General features: G+C 32.4%; 1 protein-coding gene across 2 annotated transcripts in view; it reads left to right on the forward strand.

Annotated features, from left to right (window-relative positions):
* Window positions 1-17,728, forward strand: part of COPS2 (COP9 signalosome subunit 2) — a 31,930-nt gene extending 14,202 nt beyond the window's left edge. Inside the window, exons 4-13 of one of the 2 annotated variants that reach the window (XM_030842882.3) lie at window positions 780-905; window positions 2,811-2,921; window positions 3,041-3,118; window positions 5,014-5,188; window positions 6,524-6,702; window positions 6,815-6,867; window positions 9,758-9,855; window positions 11,047-11,129; window positions 11,648-11,706; window positions 12,331-17,728. In XM_030842882.3, coding sequence (XP_030698742.1) covers window positions 780-905; window positions 2,811-2,921; window positions 3,041-3,118; window positions 5,014-5,188; window positions 6,524-6,702; window positions 6,815-6,867; window positions 9,758-9,855; window positions 11,047-11,129; window positions 11,648-11,706; window positions 12,331-12,475 — 1,107 coding nt within the window. In that variant the 3' untranslated portion in view covers window positions 12,476-17,728. The remainder of the gene's footprint in view (window positions 1-779; window positions 906-2,810; window positions 2,922-3,040; window positions 3,119-5,013; window positions 5,189-6,523; window positions 6,703-6,814; window positions 6,868-9,757; window positions 9,856-11,046; window positions 11,130-11,647; window positions 11,707-12,330) is intronic. The other variant, XM_030842883.3, reaches the window with a different exon arrangement.
* Window positions 17,729-18,238: the final 510 nt, after the last annotated feature.

The raw sequence follows: 18,238 nt of genomic DNA on the forward strand, positions 1-18,238 counted from the left end.
AACAGCACTTGGAGATTGTGGGGACTGTGGATGCAGGTTATAAGGTTAGACTCATAAGTTGACTTATATGATATGCTCTGAGGGATGATAGACCCTCTGCCAAAATATTTAAGTGCTGGAAATTTCACTAATAGTCCTTTATTTCCTCAGATCTTTCATGTTACCTGGAATAACCACAGTAATGCAAATAGTCCTGCAAGGAATAGCAACAGTAGCTACATCTGCTGTTGAGTAGGGCCTTAGGTGGGAGGACTTTTCCCCTTTTTAGGGGTTGGGAGGACTTTTCTTGATAGTGGGATGAGTACCTGGGCTTGAAGAGATTCTTTCACTTCACATTTTAATATAAAAGCCTGCCAATAATAGGGAGAGAAGAAATACATAACTATTGTTAGAGAGCTTCCTGATGAAGGGGTAAATTTTTAGGAAAGAATATTTGAAAAGTAGGACTTATTTCTATCTTTTGGTCTATGAATATTTTAGTAGTTTTTGTGATTTAAATAAATGTGCTTGTTGTGCCATGAGGAACAATATCTGAAATTTGGAAAATCTATAAGTGGTACTTTCTCAAAGCCTAACTTCAAAAATTTGATTCATTTACTGAGTAATCTAGTAATTTCAAATTTAAGCTAAATTTTTTATTTATGTTTCTGTCATACAGTTTCTCTATTATTGAAAAACTATTTTTCAATTAGCTAGTAATATGTACTACAATCTTAATCATGTGTATATATCTTAGTAAATAAATATGTACCTAGTAATGCACTTTTCTTCCCTCACAGACAAACTTTCCAGAAATGATGAACAGATATAAACAACTATTGACCTATATTCGGAGTGCGGTCACAAGAAATTATTCTGAAAAATCCATTAATTCTATTCTTGATTATATCTCCACTTCTAAGCAGGTTAGATTCTGTTTTTCCCTCTTAGTACTTATTAATATGTTTATCATTTATACTACGGGCTTTGTTTTTTTGTTTTTAAGGCCTAGAGGTTTTATTTAAGCAGTTATGCTCGTTTTTATTTTTAGTGTGCTTTAAAAATAATGTGTATTTTATTCTTGATTACAGTACTAATTGTATAATATTAAAAGATTATAACCCTAGCTTAATCTCTTTAAATATCATCTTCAGATACTAACAATCTGCACACAACTTTTGCAGGCTTATATTAGACTCCCATACAGTTACTATCACAGTTCCTTCTAATAAACTTCATCAGCACTTCAGCTAGCCACCCTGAGCTGTTAATACTTAACAGTGAGTCAGGTGGTTTGTGTAGATTTGATTAGATAAAGATCCTTGTGAGGAGAACCTGTACTCATATCGATTAGTAATTGGCATTACTCATTAGGTGTTCAATTCAATAAGTTCTATTACAAAGAATAGGTGGATGATGGATGATGAAACTACAGTGGGTATGGGGAATGATAGTGCTTTCATTATTCTAGTCTTTGATTATTAAGAAAAGCAATGATTATTTTATTGCTAAGGTAATTTTTAATTGGACTGTTCGTTTATATTCTTTTAAGCAACATAGTCCTAAGTTTCAGCTTTCTTACGCTATGATGTTGGAGCACAAGAAGTATTTTCTATATCACTTAGCATTTCTTAGAACGTTTGATAACTCTTTGTACTCAAAAAATGTTCATCTCAGAATCATCGTCTTTCATTCTGTCTTTTCTGCTAGATGTTGTTTTTATTTCTTGAGGCAGTTTATTTTTACTGTTTATATCTAAAATATATGTAATGGAAATAGAGGAAGATAAACTTATGTTCAGAACATTAACACTTAATGGCACTAGTTCTAGAGTTCTTAAATATCAGGGGGCTTTTCTTAAGTGGAAAAATGTTTTCTGAGTTTTACAAACAAGTGTTATCAAAACAGTTTTTTGTACATTATTCATAAATGGTATGCCAGATATTGGGGGGGAATTAAGTAATTTAAAACTTTAAGATTGTGTGTTGCTTCATGCTATTATATGTAAGCTTTTTGTCTTTTTGAAAGTAAGTATAGATATTGGTTGGGCAACACTTGACTTACTGTGCCATCGGCAGTCGTGAATAAATAGGCAACCTTTTCTGAAAGTATCAAGCTTTCCTGTTCTCATGGCCCTCTTACCTCTTGATCCTGTTAAGTAGAGACCTAGAGAATCAGGTATTCAAACAAAGGTAGAGCCAGAAGCGGGGGGAGGGGGACAGAGGGGCTTATCATAATGCAAAACAAACAGCAATTTCCATTAAAAAAGTCAGACTTATGAACTGATGGTGTTAGACTCAGCTAAAATTGTGCTAGACTTTTCCCTCCGCTCAACTCCAACAGTTTACCAGTAACTTAAAAGCTTGTAGTCCAGTTAATTGATTAGTGACATTTATAGAAGAATTTTTGAGGGAAGAGGCTTATTCTTTGTTTCTTTAACAACTTAGTGTTTGCCATATAGTAGGCACCAAATAAGAGTTGAGTGCATAAGATATACACTATTAATAATAAACAGCACAACTAGTTCTATGTGCATGTCATTTACTTTGCTAATATAGAACAAGTTATTAGATTGAAAAGGACAAACCTGTACTACTAGAGCATTAGACATTTTCTGGGTTTTATTTTTTTTAACGCATAAAAACACATCTTGGCACTTTTTGTAAATTTGGTCTGTACTTTGCTAAAGTTTTGTTAATTTTGTGGACTGTCACAGACATTCATTAAGATACAGATAGTGTATCTTATGTATATTAAAGTTCAAAGATGCACTTTTAGTTTGCTCAAATTAACTTTATTAACAGGTACAAATTTGCTGTTTACAATTATAGAATTCTGATTTTTTATGTCAGATGGATTTACTGCAGGAATTCTATGAAACAACACTGGAAGCTTTGAAAGATGCTAAGAATGACAGACTGTGGTTTAAGACAAATACAAAGGTAACAATTATAATTACATTTTTTTTCTTTTGAAGAGTGGGCGGGTATCCTTGATAAACTCTATAAAGATGCACCTTCTGTTGAAATCTTTTAATTTTAATAAGTTTATTTTTTTACAGCTGGGGAAATTATATTTAGAACGAGAGGAATATGGAAAGCTTCAAAAAATTTTACGCCAGTTACATCAGTCCTGCCAGGTAGCATTCTTTTATTTTTTCTTAATATTTCTTCATAATAAAAAAGCATAAGAAAAAATTGTATTTGAAACATTGTTTAGGGATGTTTTTGTTCAAGCATCATTGCAAAAATAAAATTTGGAAAATAAGTTACCAGAAAGCTAATTTTCTCTGAGAATTACATTTCTTCCTTCTAGTCCTAATTTTAATCCTTATTTTTGTAGAATGAGGCATAGGTATCAATAAATGAACAGACCAGTCATTAATACTAAGAATAAGGCTTTCATATTTAATTATGTACCCTATGAAAATTGGAAAGGATATTATAGACATACATCATAAAGATACTTTATATTCTAGTTTTCATGTATGAATCCTCTGTAACACCACTGTCCCATAGAACTTCATGTGATGTTAGAAACATTCTGTATTTGTGCTCTCCAATATGGTAGCATCAGATACATGTCATCAAGCACTTGAAACGTGACTAGTGAGATGAAGGTACTGAGTTTTTAATTTAATTTAAATTTGGATAACCATGTGGTCTGGACAGTACACCTGTATAACTTTCTAAATGTGAGCTGTAATTTTGTATTTCCTTTTTTGTCTTGATCAATAAGTTACTTGATATTAGTTTAAATATTATGTAGAAATACTGTTTTAAATATTTCTTTGCTCTTTCAATGCCATGTACTCTTATTTTAATTATATGTGTTATTTCTGTGAATGGGTAAAAAGTTAATCAGAAAAGTGTTCTAAATCATCTGCAGATATTTTCATTTAATAACTTTACCTTTTTTTAGTTTTTAAAAACAGGAAAATGTTTTATATTTCATAATAGGTTTGGTTTATAAGGCAGATCAGTCATTTATGGATTGTTTCTTATCTATACATTCTTAAGGGAATCTGATACATAACCAGCTGTGTGTTCACTTCCACATGAAATGAAAATGGTTGAGAAGGCATTTCTAATTTTAAAAAGTCTTACAAATATATACATAAGGAGTATGAAAAAGCCCTCTGGAGAAGTTTTTGCTTGGTTTATTTCAGAACATAAGGAAAATGCCATCTGGATTGTAAATAACATTAAAGCATAGAGAGATGCATAATAATCTGAACGTACAGGTTGTCTTACATATCATATTTTTTGGTCTGGTTCTGACTCAGTGAAAAACAAATAAAGGGAAGTTTTAAGTTGGAAGACTAAATAAATAATAAATTTTGGCTTTGTGTATGTCAGTGCTTGATGTTATGATTATCTGACTGTTGACCATATTCTGTTTTTCGTGGCCTGTGTTTTGTGGGCTGTTGGTCATCTTTCAAAGTCGAACTCAAATCTCCCCACCTTTGTTATTCCCTTGACATCCCCCAAGAGAATTAGTCCTTTCTCTTCCATTCTTGGCATTTGGTTCATACTTAACTAGAGTTATTATCATTTATATTATAATTTATCTGTTGACAGATTGGTCTTCTAGATTATGAACTTTTTGAGATCAGGGACATTGGCTTATTTAAATTTGTATTTCCCCAAGGTAGTCCCAGTACCTGGCTCTAGGAAGGCTCTTGAGAAGTGCTTTTGATTGTATCAGTGGATCTAAAGTAGTTGTGACGATTTGGAGAAGACCATTCATAATCTCCTAGCTAAAACAAAACATTGCAACTTTTATACATAAAATACCTCTGGCCACTTTTTTCCTATTGAATGACTAGAAAATACAAAAATGACTAGAAAATGGGTTCCTTTTTGGCCATTGAAGGTCATGTTCTTAGTAATCTAGGTCCCAACTGAAATTTGTTACGCATTTTCCCACAGAATTAGTATTATAAGTGTAAGGTTCTCAGGGTAACTCAAGTAAAAATCACTAGGTTGACTCTGAATTCTGTCTTGACTAAATGTTCATTATTTGCTTTCCTAGACTGATGATGGAGAAGATGACCTGAAAAAAGGCACACAGTTATTAGAAATATATGCTTTGGAAATTCAAATGTACACGGCACAGAAAAATAACAAAAAACTTAAAGCACTCTATGAACAGTCACTTCACATCAAGTCTGCCATCCCTCATCCACTGATCATGGGAGTCATCAGAGGCAAGTTTGGTTTGGAAAGGGTGGGCAGTTGTCATGGGAAGATATCAAGGTGTCCTTACATATGATTGAATGACTCTGAAGGTTGTTTGTTTTAGTGAAAATAAAAGGCAAAGTAGTGAAGTCAAAGAAATGATCTAGTCTTAGAAGGGAATTAGGATGAATCTTTGTCTTTGTAAAATTTACATCAGTAAAGATATTATTAATAAAAAATTCACCATCAGAAGTTCTATTGTTGAATTGTAATGATATATATATAATTACTTTCTTTTTTAATGATTTATTTTTTATTGAAGTATAGTTAATTTACAATGTGTTAATTTCTGCTATACAGCAAAGTGACTCAGTTATACATATATATACATTCTTTTTTATATTCTTTTCCTTTATGATTTATCACAGGATATTGAATATAGTGTGCTGTGCTGTACAATAGGACCTTGTTATTTATCCATTCTATATGTAATAGTTTTCTATTAACCCCAAACTTCCGGTCCATTCCTCCTTCCCCTCCCCCTTGGCAACCACAAGTCTGTTCTCTATGTCTGTGAGTCTGTTTCTGTTCTGTAGATATGTTCATTTGTGGCTTTATTTTATATGAGTGATATCATATGGGATTTGTCTTTCTCTTTCTGACTTACTTCACTTAGTATGATAATCTCTAGTTGCATCCATGTTGCTGCAAATGGCATTATTTCGTTCTTTTTTATGGCCAGGTAGTATTCCATTGTGTATATGTACCACATCTTCTTTATCCATTCATCTGTCGATGAACATTTAAGTTGTTTCCATGTCTTGGCTACTGTGAGCTCTGTGAACATAGGGATACATGTATCTTTTTGAATTATAAGTTTCTCTGGATATATGCCCAGGAGTGGGAATGCTGGATCATATGGTAATTCTGTTTTTAGTTTTCTGAGGAACCTCCATACTGTTTTCCATAGTGACTGCACCAATTTAACATTCCCACCAACAGTGTAGGAGGGTTCTTCCCTTTCCTCCACACCCTCTCCAGCATTTGCCATTTGTAGACTTTTTAATGATGGCCATTCTGATTGGTGTGAGGTGGTAGCTCATTGTAGTTTTGATAAAATTACTTTCTACTTCAACTGAGAATAAAGATTTGCAAATGCTTGTTTGGCTGATGTTTAATGAAGAGCTTGCTTTTAAGAATTAAAGTCTGTGCCCTTTACACACTACAGGAGCTAGTAGTCTTCAAGATATAGAATTAAAAGACTGGAAGCACTGAAATAGTTTTCATTTGATTTTTATAAAGTGTTCAATCTTGTTATTACAGAACTGAAAATGTCCTCTTTTCTCCTGTTTTATTCTTTACAGAATGTGGTGGTAAAATGCACTTGAGAGAAGGTGAATTTGAAAAGGCACACACTGATTTTTTTGAAGCCTTCAAGAATTATGATGAATCGGGAAGTCCAAGACGAACCACTTGCTTAAAATATTTGGTCTTAGCAAATATGCTAATGAAATCGGGAATAAATCCATTTGACTCACAGGAGGTATGTTTGTGCTCTAATTCTTCATTTCTATCAGCTATCTCTTGTGAAAATAAATGTATTCTTTCTTTGTACATACACAATTAATTCTTCTTCTTTTTTTTTAACTGTTTAGGCCAAACCTTACAAAAATGATCCAGAAATTCTAGCAATGACGAATTTAGTAAGGTAAGCTTTAATATTTCACTTAAGGTAAATTACCTTAAAGCAGTGAATAAATAGGAGAGAGGAGAGAACTTTTCAGAATTCAGTTAATACTCAATGTTTGCTCTCTTGTATTTTGGCTTGAAGTATACCAAAGTTGATGAAATTTTTGAAGTCATTTATTTTACTGTTTCTGTTAGTCACGAGATTTTATAAGTATTCATTATCTGTATGAGTGTGTGCACACACTGTTTTTCAGTAGAAAGCTGTAGAGGTTTTAGAACAATTTCACAATGTTACAGTTTCTACCTGCCTTAATCCAAAATGAAATTATGAATTGGTCTACATTAGTCAAGAATTTTCAGTAAGACAGTTTCTTTACTTGTATATTTTCTTAATTGACAAGATTAAAAATCACTTTAAATAAATTTGCCTCAGCTAAATTTCTGATGTAAGGAGCAGCAGAGGTGTCATACTGGTAAGAAATCTAAGCATTTATTATTGCCTTTTGTGGAGAAACATATGACTAATTATAGCTAATGACTAAAAAACCTGCCATAATCAATTAATATTAAACAAAATTAAAGAAAATGAAACCAAGCAAAGAGCCTAGAAAAGACCTGTTTTTGTAAAAGAAATCAATGAGCAAGAAAAATTTTCCTCTGGGCCAGGAATAGATGGAGCCTAGGCTTTAATGGGCTTTCTTTATAGAAAACCAAGGAACTTACTAGGTTTCAAGTCCATTGTTTAGATTGTACGGCTGAGTACCAAGACAGGAAGAATGTAGTTAGGGACATGGTGCAAGGTTGGGTTTTTTTGTTTGTTTTCAGATACTTTTAGGTAATTTAGATGACCAGGCATTGTCTTAATAGTCTTTTTTTTAATTTAAAAAAGTACTGTTAGACTATAAATTATGAGTCACCTACATATAAATTTTATATACTTGGAGAGAATAGCTTATTTCATAATACTGTTTAAGCTTCTATGTAAAATGTCCTCATTTACTTTGTTTTTATTTGGCTATGACTTTTACAAGTTACTAGGCTTTTTGTTTGTTTGAAACCTTAATTTTAGCTGTAAAAAATAAGAAAGATTTTATTTTAAGGGGACTACGAATGGTTAGGGGATAAAAAACCTAAACTGGGCTTCCCTGGTGGCGCGGTGGTTGAGAGTCCGCCTGCCGATGCAGGGGACACGGGTTCGTGCCCCGGTCCGGGAAGATCCCACATGCCGCGGAGCGGCTGAGCCCGTGAGCCATGGCCGCTGAGCCTGCGCGTCCAGAGCCTGTGCTCCGCAACGGGAGACGCCCCGCAACAGTGAGAGGCCCACGTACCGCAAAAACAAAAAAACCTAAACTGCAACATTAAAAAATCAGTTTCTTTTTTATTGTTTACTTCTTTAGTTTATCTTAATATATATTTGTTGAATTAAGTTGATTTTAGTTATGAAAGGAGGCTTCTCCATCTTTATTTCAAATAGTTTATTCTCCCTACATTTGGCCACATTAAGAGATTATCTGTTTATAGAGGTTAGCTACATAATACTTTTAAAAAATGTTTATTAAGTTATATTGCTAAGCAACAGTTTAACTTTTAAAACTCTTAAAGAAATATTGAGGGAAAGTTTTGCCCTGGACATTAATATTTTGTTCAAATTAAATTGGTTAAATGCATTAAATGGATTAAAGTACTGATTTATCAGACCTTTAAAAAGTAATGGCTATATTTGTATATTATGTCTTACAATTTACTCTAGTGAAGCCTCTGTATTGGAACTCTAAAACTTATTTTAATGATAAATTTTGAAAGAAGTGGCCTGTGGTGTCCCACATTTTGTGTAAGATTTTTTTTTTTTAAGCCACTTAAATAGTGGAAGAATGTCTTTTGGTTAAAATATATGTGTGTGCAAGTGTTTTCACTATTTGAATATATCCTCCTATAGTATTATATATTACAATAATATATTTGGGGTAGGTAAGAAAAGTAATGCTTCCTAATTTTATCTTCCTAGTCAGTTGCCAGCAGACTAGAGGAAAATAATTCCTGTTGAAGCACTTGAATCACCTGTCCCTAACATGAAGTTACATTGCGACCCAACAGATGGAAGCACAGCAGAGGGCGTGCAGAATGGCTGATGATATGTCTTACATATAAAGCAGACAGTGGTGCCATATCCAGAAGGTTGGCTTCTTCCTTCTCAGCACCTTTAGCAAAATCCCCATAGTGCCTCCGAGAGTAGATAGTAGACGTCTCAGAGAATCATGAATGTAAATCAGCCTTTGGCCTTCTGCAGCAGTGTCCATCACTCTCTACTTTGTGTGTGTATCCCATTTGGCACTAATTATCTGCCACCAGTATTTCTGCTGTATAGCTCAGTGGAATTCTAAGGCTAGAGAGAATTGAGAATCAAATGTTCCCTTTAAGAAGTTTTGGCAGTTGCTGGTACCTTTCTAGAAGATAAAAATTAGGAAGCTGCATTTCTGAATAACCTTCAGGGAGGATATACTGTCTTATATCCAAACTCCTCCATACAGTAGTATGCATGAAACCTGGTTTCTTAGGGATTAAACGCACAATTTAAGTTAAAAGCATCAAGCATTAAACAGTTATTAAACTGTTGTCAATTCTTAATACCAAGATTTAGGGAAGATTTTAATTAGCTATGTATAAATATAATATTATAACCCCAGAAGATATAATTTATCTTTCCTTTATAAAACCAAAAGCATTAAAAAGGAAATTCATTTTATTTTCAGAAGGATACATGTGTGTTTAATTCCAATTTCCATGACAGAAACTATAATATAATTTAGATTTTTGCATATAAAAATTGAGAAATAGGCTCTTTGGTTTATCTGATTTAATATATGACTTCTTCATGTTTGACAAAATTTATGCTTTTCTTTTTCTCTTAGTGCCTATCAGAATAATGACATCACTGAATTTGAAAAGATTCTAAAAACAAATCACAGCAACATCATGGATGATCCTTTCATAAGGGAACACATTGAAGGTATATTCTTTCTGCTGAAATTGTTACTTTCTTTGTCACTGTCAAACAGTACTTCTTAATGGAGCTACATGGAATTAAGCTGTTTTTCTTCTGTTTATTGCAAAATATAGAAATGTTTCTAAATGCTGTCATGGAATGGAATATTCCTTAAAATTATAAAGCTGTTTTAAAGAAATCACTAGCCAATCTCATTTATTAATGTAATCAATTTCTTATATGATGTCCATTTCATTTAAGGTGGCTGTCCCTTTTACCTTCTTATTCTAATTTAGATATTGTTGCATGTTTATTACTGATGTTGAAGTTCAAAGTTAATTTTTAGGATTTATTTTTGACAACAAAAGTTTTGAAAACAGCCTGCTGTTGATAATGCTGAGATGCACTTACTTTGAAAAGGTAGGCTAACACTGTACCAACAAATGTATGAGATTTTTAATAAGTTCTGATTAACAAAGATAAAAGTCGTCTCTTTGTTCTGGAACCGCTTATACCTCCAGTGTTCCTACCTGTTATGGAGCTATTTGAGGGTTTTTAATAACCATTTGGGACAACTTATTCAAATACTTGAATTCCAGATGCATTAAGAAAATCCAAAGATCAGAAGCAATGTTCTTTTGTTCCTCACCTTCCTTTCTCTTTCATTCAGCAGATATTTTTAAAGTTCTTATTTGAACTTAGAACGATACTATATTTTGTGGCGTAGAAAAATATAGAAGTCTTGTGCATGAACTTCTATCTTTTTTTTTTTAAAGGACACTTACATGAAGAACTAGGGACAATTGTAAAATCATTGTATAAAATGTACTACTCTAGGTTTTGAAAGAGCATAAAATAAGGAACTTGCGGGTACAAATTAGAGCTTCTTGAAAGAGGAAACTGTAGAGGAAATGATGAGCAGTGAAGTATTATTGAGAAGGCAAGAGGATATTTTAAGTAGTATCACAACGTGAGCAAAATCAGGGAGGTGGGAACAAGAAAAAATTATGTGAAAGACAACCTTTAATCATACTATGCATCTGTTGAACCCAGATGTTTTTAGATACAAATACCTTATGTTCTTGTTAGGAAGAAAGATGTATTTTGAGAAGATAAATGATATAGTTAATTAATATAATTTAGAAGTACATAGTGATTCATAAAGCTATACAAACTAGTAAATACAATTGTGTTATTTTAACTTTTTTCTTTCAGAGCTTTTGCGAAACATCAGAACACAAGTGCTTATAAAATTAATTAAGCCTTACACAAGAATACATATTCCTTTTATTTCTAAGGTACTTTTATTCATTGATTTTAATATTTATAATTTGTAGTTATAAATGCAGTATACCTATCTTCTATTTAAAAGAGTGATTCTTGTTAACATTTTGTAATACTACCTTTTTAAAATACAGCATAACTTAAGGTTTTTCCTTTTAGTGTGAATTTTTCTGTTTTCCTGGCATAAATTGAGTTAAAAGAAAAGAGAAATAAGGAATCAGTATATTTCATTTTAAAGATTCCTTCAGCCTCAGAGAAAATTGTAGGAGAGAAAGTGGCTAAAATATATAATGAATGTATGCCTAAGCCCAACCACAATAAAATTATAGCAGGGGTATACTTTTAAAGTTAACAAGTTGGATTTTATCAGACCTGTGTTCTCGGAAGTATTTTGAACAGATAATGAAATTTGCTTTAAATTTTCTTTTTTAAGTGGTAGAAATGAATTTAAAATATTTAAGAATAATTATATAAAATCATAAAGTCTTTCAAAAAGTTAATTGGTAGAATTATAATGAGTCTCTTGTCTTAGGAGTTAAACATAGATGTAGCTGATGTGGAGAGCTTGCTGGTGCAGTGCATATTGGATAAGTAAGTACTTGACTGTTTTGTACCACAAAATGTTTAGGACATAAGTTTGAATAATGATGGCAGTGGTAACAGTTGAATTCTTGATTTTTCATAAAACTCTCTGGCTGTGGTTTTCTATTAAAAGAGATATATGTGTGTGATGGCTTTTTATAAATGAATGATCCTGTTAAGCACATGATCTTTGAAAAAGTTCTAAAAGACTTTTCAAAAGGTTTCTCTTTCAGTATATGACCCATATACAGCTAGAGAATTATTTAATGGATAGTATTATTTTGTTTTTAAAGTTTAAGGTATGATATATAATAGTTTGGAAATTGTATCTTTCTTAAATGCAGTATGTTATTTAAAGCTTCACATATTACATTTGCTCTTGATTAATTGGGTAAGTATATATGCCTGTTGGTTCTTTCAATGAAATTGGTGAAAGGTAGCTGAAATCTGGTTTCTGTCTGAAGTTTGAATAAGGTAGTGAATGTTAAATTAATGCTGAACTCAACCATTCACTGTAGGCAGCAGCTTTTTTCTTTTGCATTTATTGATATTGTGACTATTGTATGAAGTCCAGAAGATATGTTTAGTGAAAATGGTTTGTAGACATGTCTTCTTTTATTTATTTATTTCCAGCACTATTCATGGCCGAATTGATCAAGTCAACCAACTCCTTGAATTGGATCATCAGAAGAGGGGTGGTGCCCGATATACTGCACTAGATAAATGGACCAACCAACTAAATTCTCTCAACCAGGCTGTAGTCAGTAAACTGGCTTAACAGAGAACAAGCTTTTACAGACATACTTAAGTGCAGAGATGTAACCCTTAAAAGAACTGGGAATGGCAAAACTACTGTCGGTTGATGTGTCCCGAAAATTATTGGAGTTATGGCAGAAGTGCTTTTTTTGATCAACTGGTTTGTGTTTTGCTGCTGCATTTATCCCAAGAAAAACAGCTTTAATCTCCAGAAGAAAACCAAAATGCCGTGGGATTTATGCTGTATTGACATCTTGCCCTAAAACATACAACATCATAGTAATTTGTCATGGGCAACATGACCAGAGAGAAGATTTTTGTCATGATTTTAAATACACTGACACGCTACTGTTGGTTAAATTTAAACATGTTTTACCTGCAGAAATTCTCTCACAAATAACCTGCAATAACTTGAAATGCATACCCTTTTGAACACTTCCTTTTCTCATGTATAAATTAAAATGTTTGCTGCATTTTGCAAAATGTCAGTTCTCCAAAAATGTGTCCGTATATTTCTGTACCTGCAGTGTAGTAAAGGTTTAGATGAAACCCCATAATTATAGTGGCATACTGTCACTTAGGTTTCAAGCAGCAAAATAAACAGTGCAGCTCAGAAATTGTAGTTTGGTTCTTGATGCGTTTTTATTACATGTGGGGTTTTGTTTTGTTTTTTAGTACCTTAGAAATGTCAAATTATTTTTCTTCAGTTAATGTTAAAAAGCCTGGGAGCAAATAAGTCAGTTATTTGCTTTCAAGTTTTTAAGGAGAATTAGTTTCTAACAAAACATTTGCATAGTACTTAACTTTGAAAGTGATACTTTAAAGGAATAAAATCCTTTTTTTTTTTTAAGAATGATACTCCTTTTTAAACGATTCTAACTCTCAGAATGTTCACTTTAAACAAATACGCCAGAATATAGACAGCTAAATGAATGTTACCCTGCATCGTGATCATGCTGGAAAATTGTTTCCTAATTCCAGCAATCTACCGTTGCTCAAAACCTTTTGGGTTTTGCTCTTTTACAATTGCATTCAGAGCTAATTTAAGTCACACACACTATTAACTTTAAGATTGCATATTGTTAAAAAAAAAAAAAAAAAGTATTACCCAACTTGATTGTTTTATAGTTACCATTTTTGGGCACCAAATGTCTTTTGACTGTTTCCAAAAATTAAATCAATCTATGAGGTAATAGTAGGAAGTATGCAACTGTCTTTGAAGGCGATCGCAAAAGAGTTTTAAAGGTATTTTGAGCAGTGGTAGCATAGTTAGGAGAATGAACTGTGGCCTTCCAAGGTGACTACCTTAAAGGAGACGCAGCTCATTTGAATGTATTGAGTTTTGGATGTATTCGTTTCATTTAAGAAAACAAAGTTCACATTATTTTATAGAGTCGAAAGGAAGAACTAAGATTAAGATAATTTGTTTGGTTTTTCTATTGCTTGTTATTTTGTAAAAAGAAGTGAGTGGTAGTTCAGAAGGAAGACTGTTGTAACTGAAGAATGACAACCAAGAATTTTTGATCATTAAATCAGATTTTATAAACAGTGGAAGGAGCATGGACTTAAAAACAAGGCAGGCTTATTTGGTTTTGTCAAAATTTTACGAAAATATGTGATATATATTTATACTAAAACTATATAATCCTTAGATATAGGAGAGCAATCAGTTAATGTCTTTAGCAGGTTAAAGCAGTATTAAATACAGGTGCAACTTGAAAATGTAGAAAACTGAAAGCAAATGAAAGACAAAATTAATGTCTCTGGTAGGGAATAAAAAAGTTTAAGATATTATAAAATTATGTGTATTTTTTTCTCTTCTGCATAAATCATTTGTGAAAAATGTGCTAAATTTTTTTTTACAGGAGTAGTAATAATTAGGATTTATTTTTCAACATAATTTAGAGACTCTTGTTACCCAAATAAAAATGACAAGTTTCTGTGCCTATATTCAACTATGTATGCATGTGATATAACTGGAAAAAGGTTTTGCTTATATTTGAATTGATGGAATTAGAATTCAAGGGATTTGAATGACGTGATTTAACTCTTACTCTCCAACTCAACATGCCCAGTTCTCCTGTGGTATCTTTGCTGCGTGCAGTAGTGCACCTTCCAGTTTCTAGGGAAAGCATGCACTTGTTATTTTTTGAGAAGCTAGGCTTAGTGTCTAACAACATCCAAACTTATACCATAATCTTCAATTTGTTGTAATTGTATGTATCGCATAGGCTTTGTTTAATAGTCCCTAGATATGGGTTTGTTCTATTTTTAAAGTCATTTGCCACATTTGTTCTTGAACACAGATTTTTGATAAATCCAGCAGCCTGGTGAACTTAAAAATATTTAGGTTTTTTTTTCCCCCCTTTGAACATTTTCTGTGTTTTTTGCATCAAACCTTTTAGAGGTGAACTCTTAGAGATTGCTTATCAAAATATAACTAAATTTAAGAAAAGTTAAAAAATGATTGGCAAATTCTTGGCATTTAAATTGCTTGTTAAATCTTGCCCTCTTTTGTGAAAACTGTAGTAACAAGTAGTTTACACCATATTTCTTTTTACCCTAAACCTGGATAAACTCACTTCACAGTAATCTTTGGCTGCCACAAATAGATACTATCTGTTGCAAGAACTGGATTTCCATTACTCATTCTAGCTCTTACACTAATTTTTAAGCTGTTGAGTAAATATTTTTCTCCACATCTTGTGTAACATAACTTTTTTTGTTCTTTAAGTTGAGATGAGATGTGTATGTGTGTACTAAGAATTGCTTTCGTTACAGGAGTCCCTTCTAACTAAAGATTGGTAGTGTAGCCTTCAAGACTACTAAGGATCTGATTTCACATGAGGGTATAGTTTTAGTCCAGCCTGTTTTAAATGGGCTACACTGTGGGCAGTGTAGTATTTTTTTATTACCTTATAATTAGATACCAGTTTGTCTCTGACTGAGAAACAGCTGCTCTTTATATTTAATATATCCATGATAGTAAAAATTTTTAAAGGGATTTTCTTTTTTAATCAGTAGTCTTTATAATTCTTCAGTAAACTCAGGTAAGTACACTTTTCTTTTGGGTTGTGCTTGGGAGTGAAGGTGTCCAGTTAGCATATGAAGCAGATTATGCTGGTATAGAACGCCAGTTTACTCAAGGATAAAAAGGTATTTGCCTAGTGTTTCCCTCTTACGTTATTTAAGGGACTCAGAGATACTCTAAACATTTATTTACCAAGCCTGCTTTTTAAAAATAATAGTATTTTAGTACTGCTTTAAATAAACCTGAGAAATTTTCATTTGATTTAGGTCATTAAAGCAAAACTTGAGCATGCAAATCTCTAGTAAAGCTAGCAGTTTCATTCTTTATATGGGATTTATTCATCTTTTATATAGGATTTATAACATTTTGAAGGAGATAAACATCATTTTGAACTGACATATGTAACAAAAAATAAAGAAGGAATTGGCTTTTGGGTTTTTTTTGTTTTGTTTTTGTTTTGAGATATAATCGACATAGAACATTTTAAGGAATTGACTTTTAACTATTTTGTTTCAAAGTGTTAATACTATCCAGGGACTTAGAACAAGAGCCTGGCTGTCAGGTCCCAGAGCTTGAAGCCCAAGGAGTTTCCCTTCCTTTTTTTTTTGGAGTTTTACTTGTTTTTGTTGTCTTTGTATTAGGTTTTCTTCCCCCCTCCCCCTCCTCCTCCCCAGGCAGTATCCTGTATTTGTTTTGATACAATTATAAATAGGAATATTTTATAAGAACTTTCTTAATGTAGGCATACCAGAGAGTCTTAACTTTCTAAATGTAAGTATATCAGGCTCTGTTTAACTCAAGATTATTAAATTTTACTACGTATCTTCTAGCTAGTGTGTGCCCTTAATGGCATGGGTTAAGCAGTGGTTGAAAAATTGTGTGTACTTCACTTTGAATGACTAGATGAGATTTGAAAAGGTTTAACTTTAGGAACTTCAAGACAAGTTAAAATAGTAATGCTGTTTGGAGAATTTATGTTTATTGATAGTAGGCACCACAAAACAACTGTGTCAGTAATTCTAAATATTCCTCAAAAAGTTAAAATTTAGTATCACTCAGTTTGCTTTTGAATCTTGAAAATATTTGTTTAACTTAGGTAATGTCCCAGAAGAAGCCAATGTGTGGTTCTCTAAATTTTTACTTCTTTAGTGTCATGTGTTATTTTTAAACCTGCTGGAATAATTAAAAACCAGTCTTATGACATCAAATCTTATGATATCAAAGGTAGATGCCAACTCTACCTTAAAACCCTGTGATAGGCAAGAAAAAGATTGTTTCTTAAATACTTATCTTACTGTTTGGGGCCAACTTTGTTTCTCCTTGGCCAGGATTTTACATTGTAAACTCGGTTAGAATAACCACACTAATGGCTGGCAAGTACTATTTTTTGTAGGCACGTGTGTGCGTGTGTGTGTGTGTATACATACTTGTGGGAGTACAAAATTTACTCCCCAGTCCATCACAGTAATTTTTTTTTCCAGTTTCCATTAATATCATTTGTTTCTTACTCAGGTATATGTCATTGAAAGAATTGCCAGTGTACCAGTAACGTCTATGTTTGACTTAGGTTTTGTGTGGAAGACAGTGTCCAGATATAATCCAGAGGTATTAGGTTGGTTTTTTTTGTTTGTTTTTTAAGTCTGAAATAGGGCATTTTTAAATCAGTGGATAAAAGTTGGGTTTTTGGACATTATTTATCCTATGAGTTTATGGAGTTAAAGTAATCTAGAAGTTTTAATCATCCCATAAAGTTGTCAAAAGTTTGCATGCTTACTGTATTAGTAACATATTAATGCTGTGTTGAATATCTAATTTTTGTTAAAATGTTTGCCTATCTCCTACTATTTAGTAAAATACTAAGTTTTTATGCATCTATTTTAAATAACACTGAGGATAATTAAAATAAATTTTCAACTGTACGTCAACAAAGAAATGGAATGATGTTATGAAAAATGCAAAGTTGTTTGATTTTGCAATTCGTTACATAGTTTACATTATGAGTTTTCTCAATTTTCTTTTTCTTAAGCTAGTGTTAAAAATGACATAAATTCCTTGAGCTCACTAACTAGGTGGTAGGAAGCGTGGCAGGGGATGTCTACCTGAAATTGGAAGTCCCACAAATTAATACTTGAGAATCAAGTGATATGTGCAGAATGAGTCACAAGATGCTTTAAGACTTAGGTACTCAACGGCTTTTGACTGGAAGTACACATTCTTTATCAGTAATAAAAATTACATAATCTACCTCTTAAACATTTACTGTGTAAATATTAATCTCAATTAGCACAAGACCAGCACAATGGCTTTAAATAGTACACCTTATATATTTGATCAAATAATTCAATGTATACTTTAATAAAATAGCTTTTGAATATTTTAAGTATGTTTCTCAGAAAACAGTACTGAAAGTCTTACTCATTTGGTTTGGAAATCAGGGTTTAAATATTTTCCACTTTTAAGATTACCTTGTTCTGCTTTGCAGCATTCACGGAGGAGTTGGCCTCTCCTGAACCCTGTTTAATGGTCTGTTATGGAACAATTCATGTTGCAAGCAAATGTCTCAGGAATTAAGCCTTCAGTATAAAATTAAACATTTCTAAGCAGGTAATTAAGTCAAGAGGAGGAAGAAATGTACTCTCCCAAATCCCTATTATGGTGCTCTAAAAAGAATACTTCAAGGGCTGCAACGTCTAAGAAACCACTTGTGAATTTTTTTGTATATAAAAATAATATTGTTCTCAGGTGTAACCTTCA

The sequence above is a fragment of the Globicephala melas genome, chromosome 2 (assembly GCF_963455315.2).
Source record: "Globicephala melas chromosome 2, mGloMel1.2, whole genome shotgun sequence".
In the NCBI taxonomy this organism is placed as follows: domain Eukaryota; kingdom Metazoa; phylum Chordata; class Mammalia; order Artiodactyla; family Delphinidae; genus Globicephala; species Globicephala melas.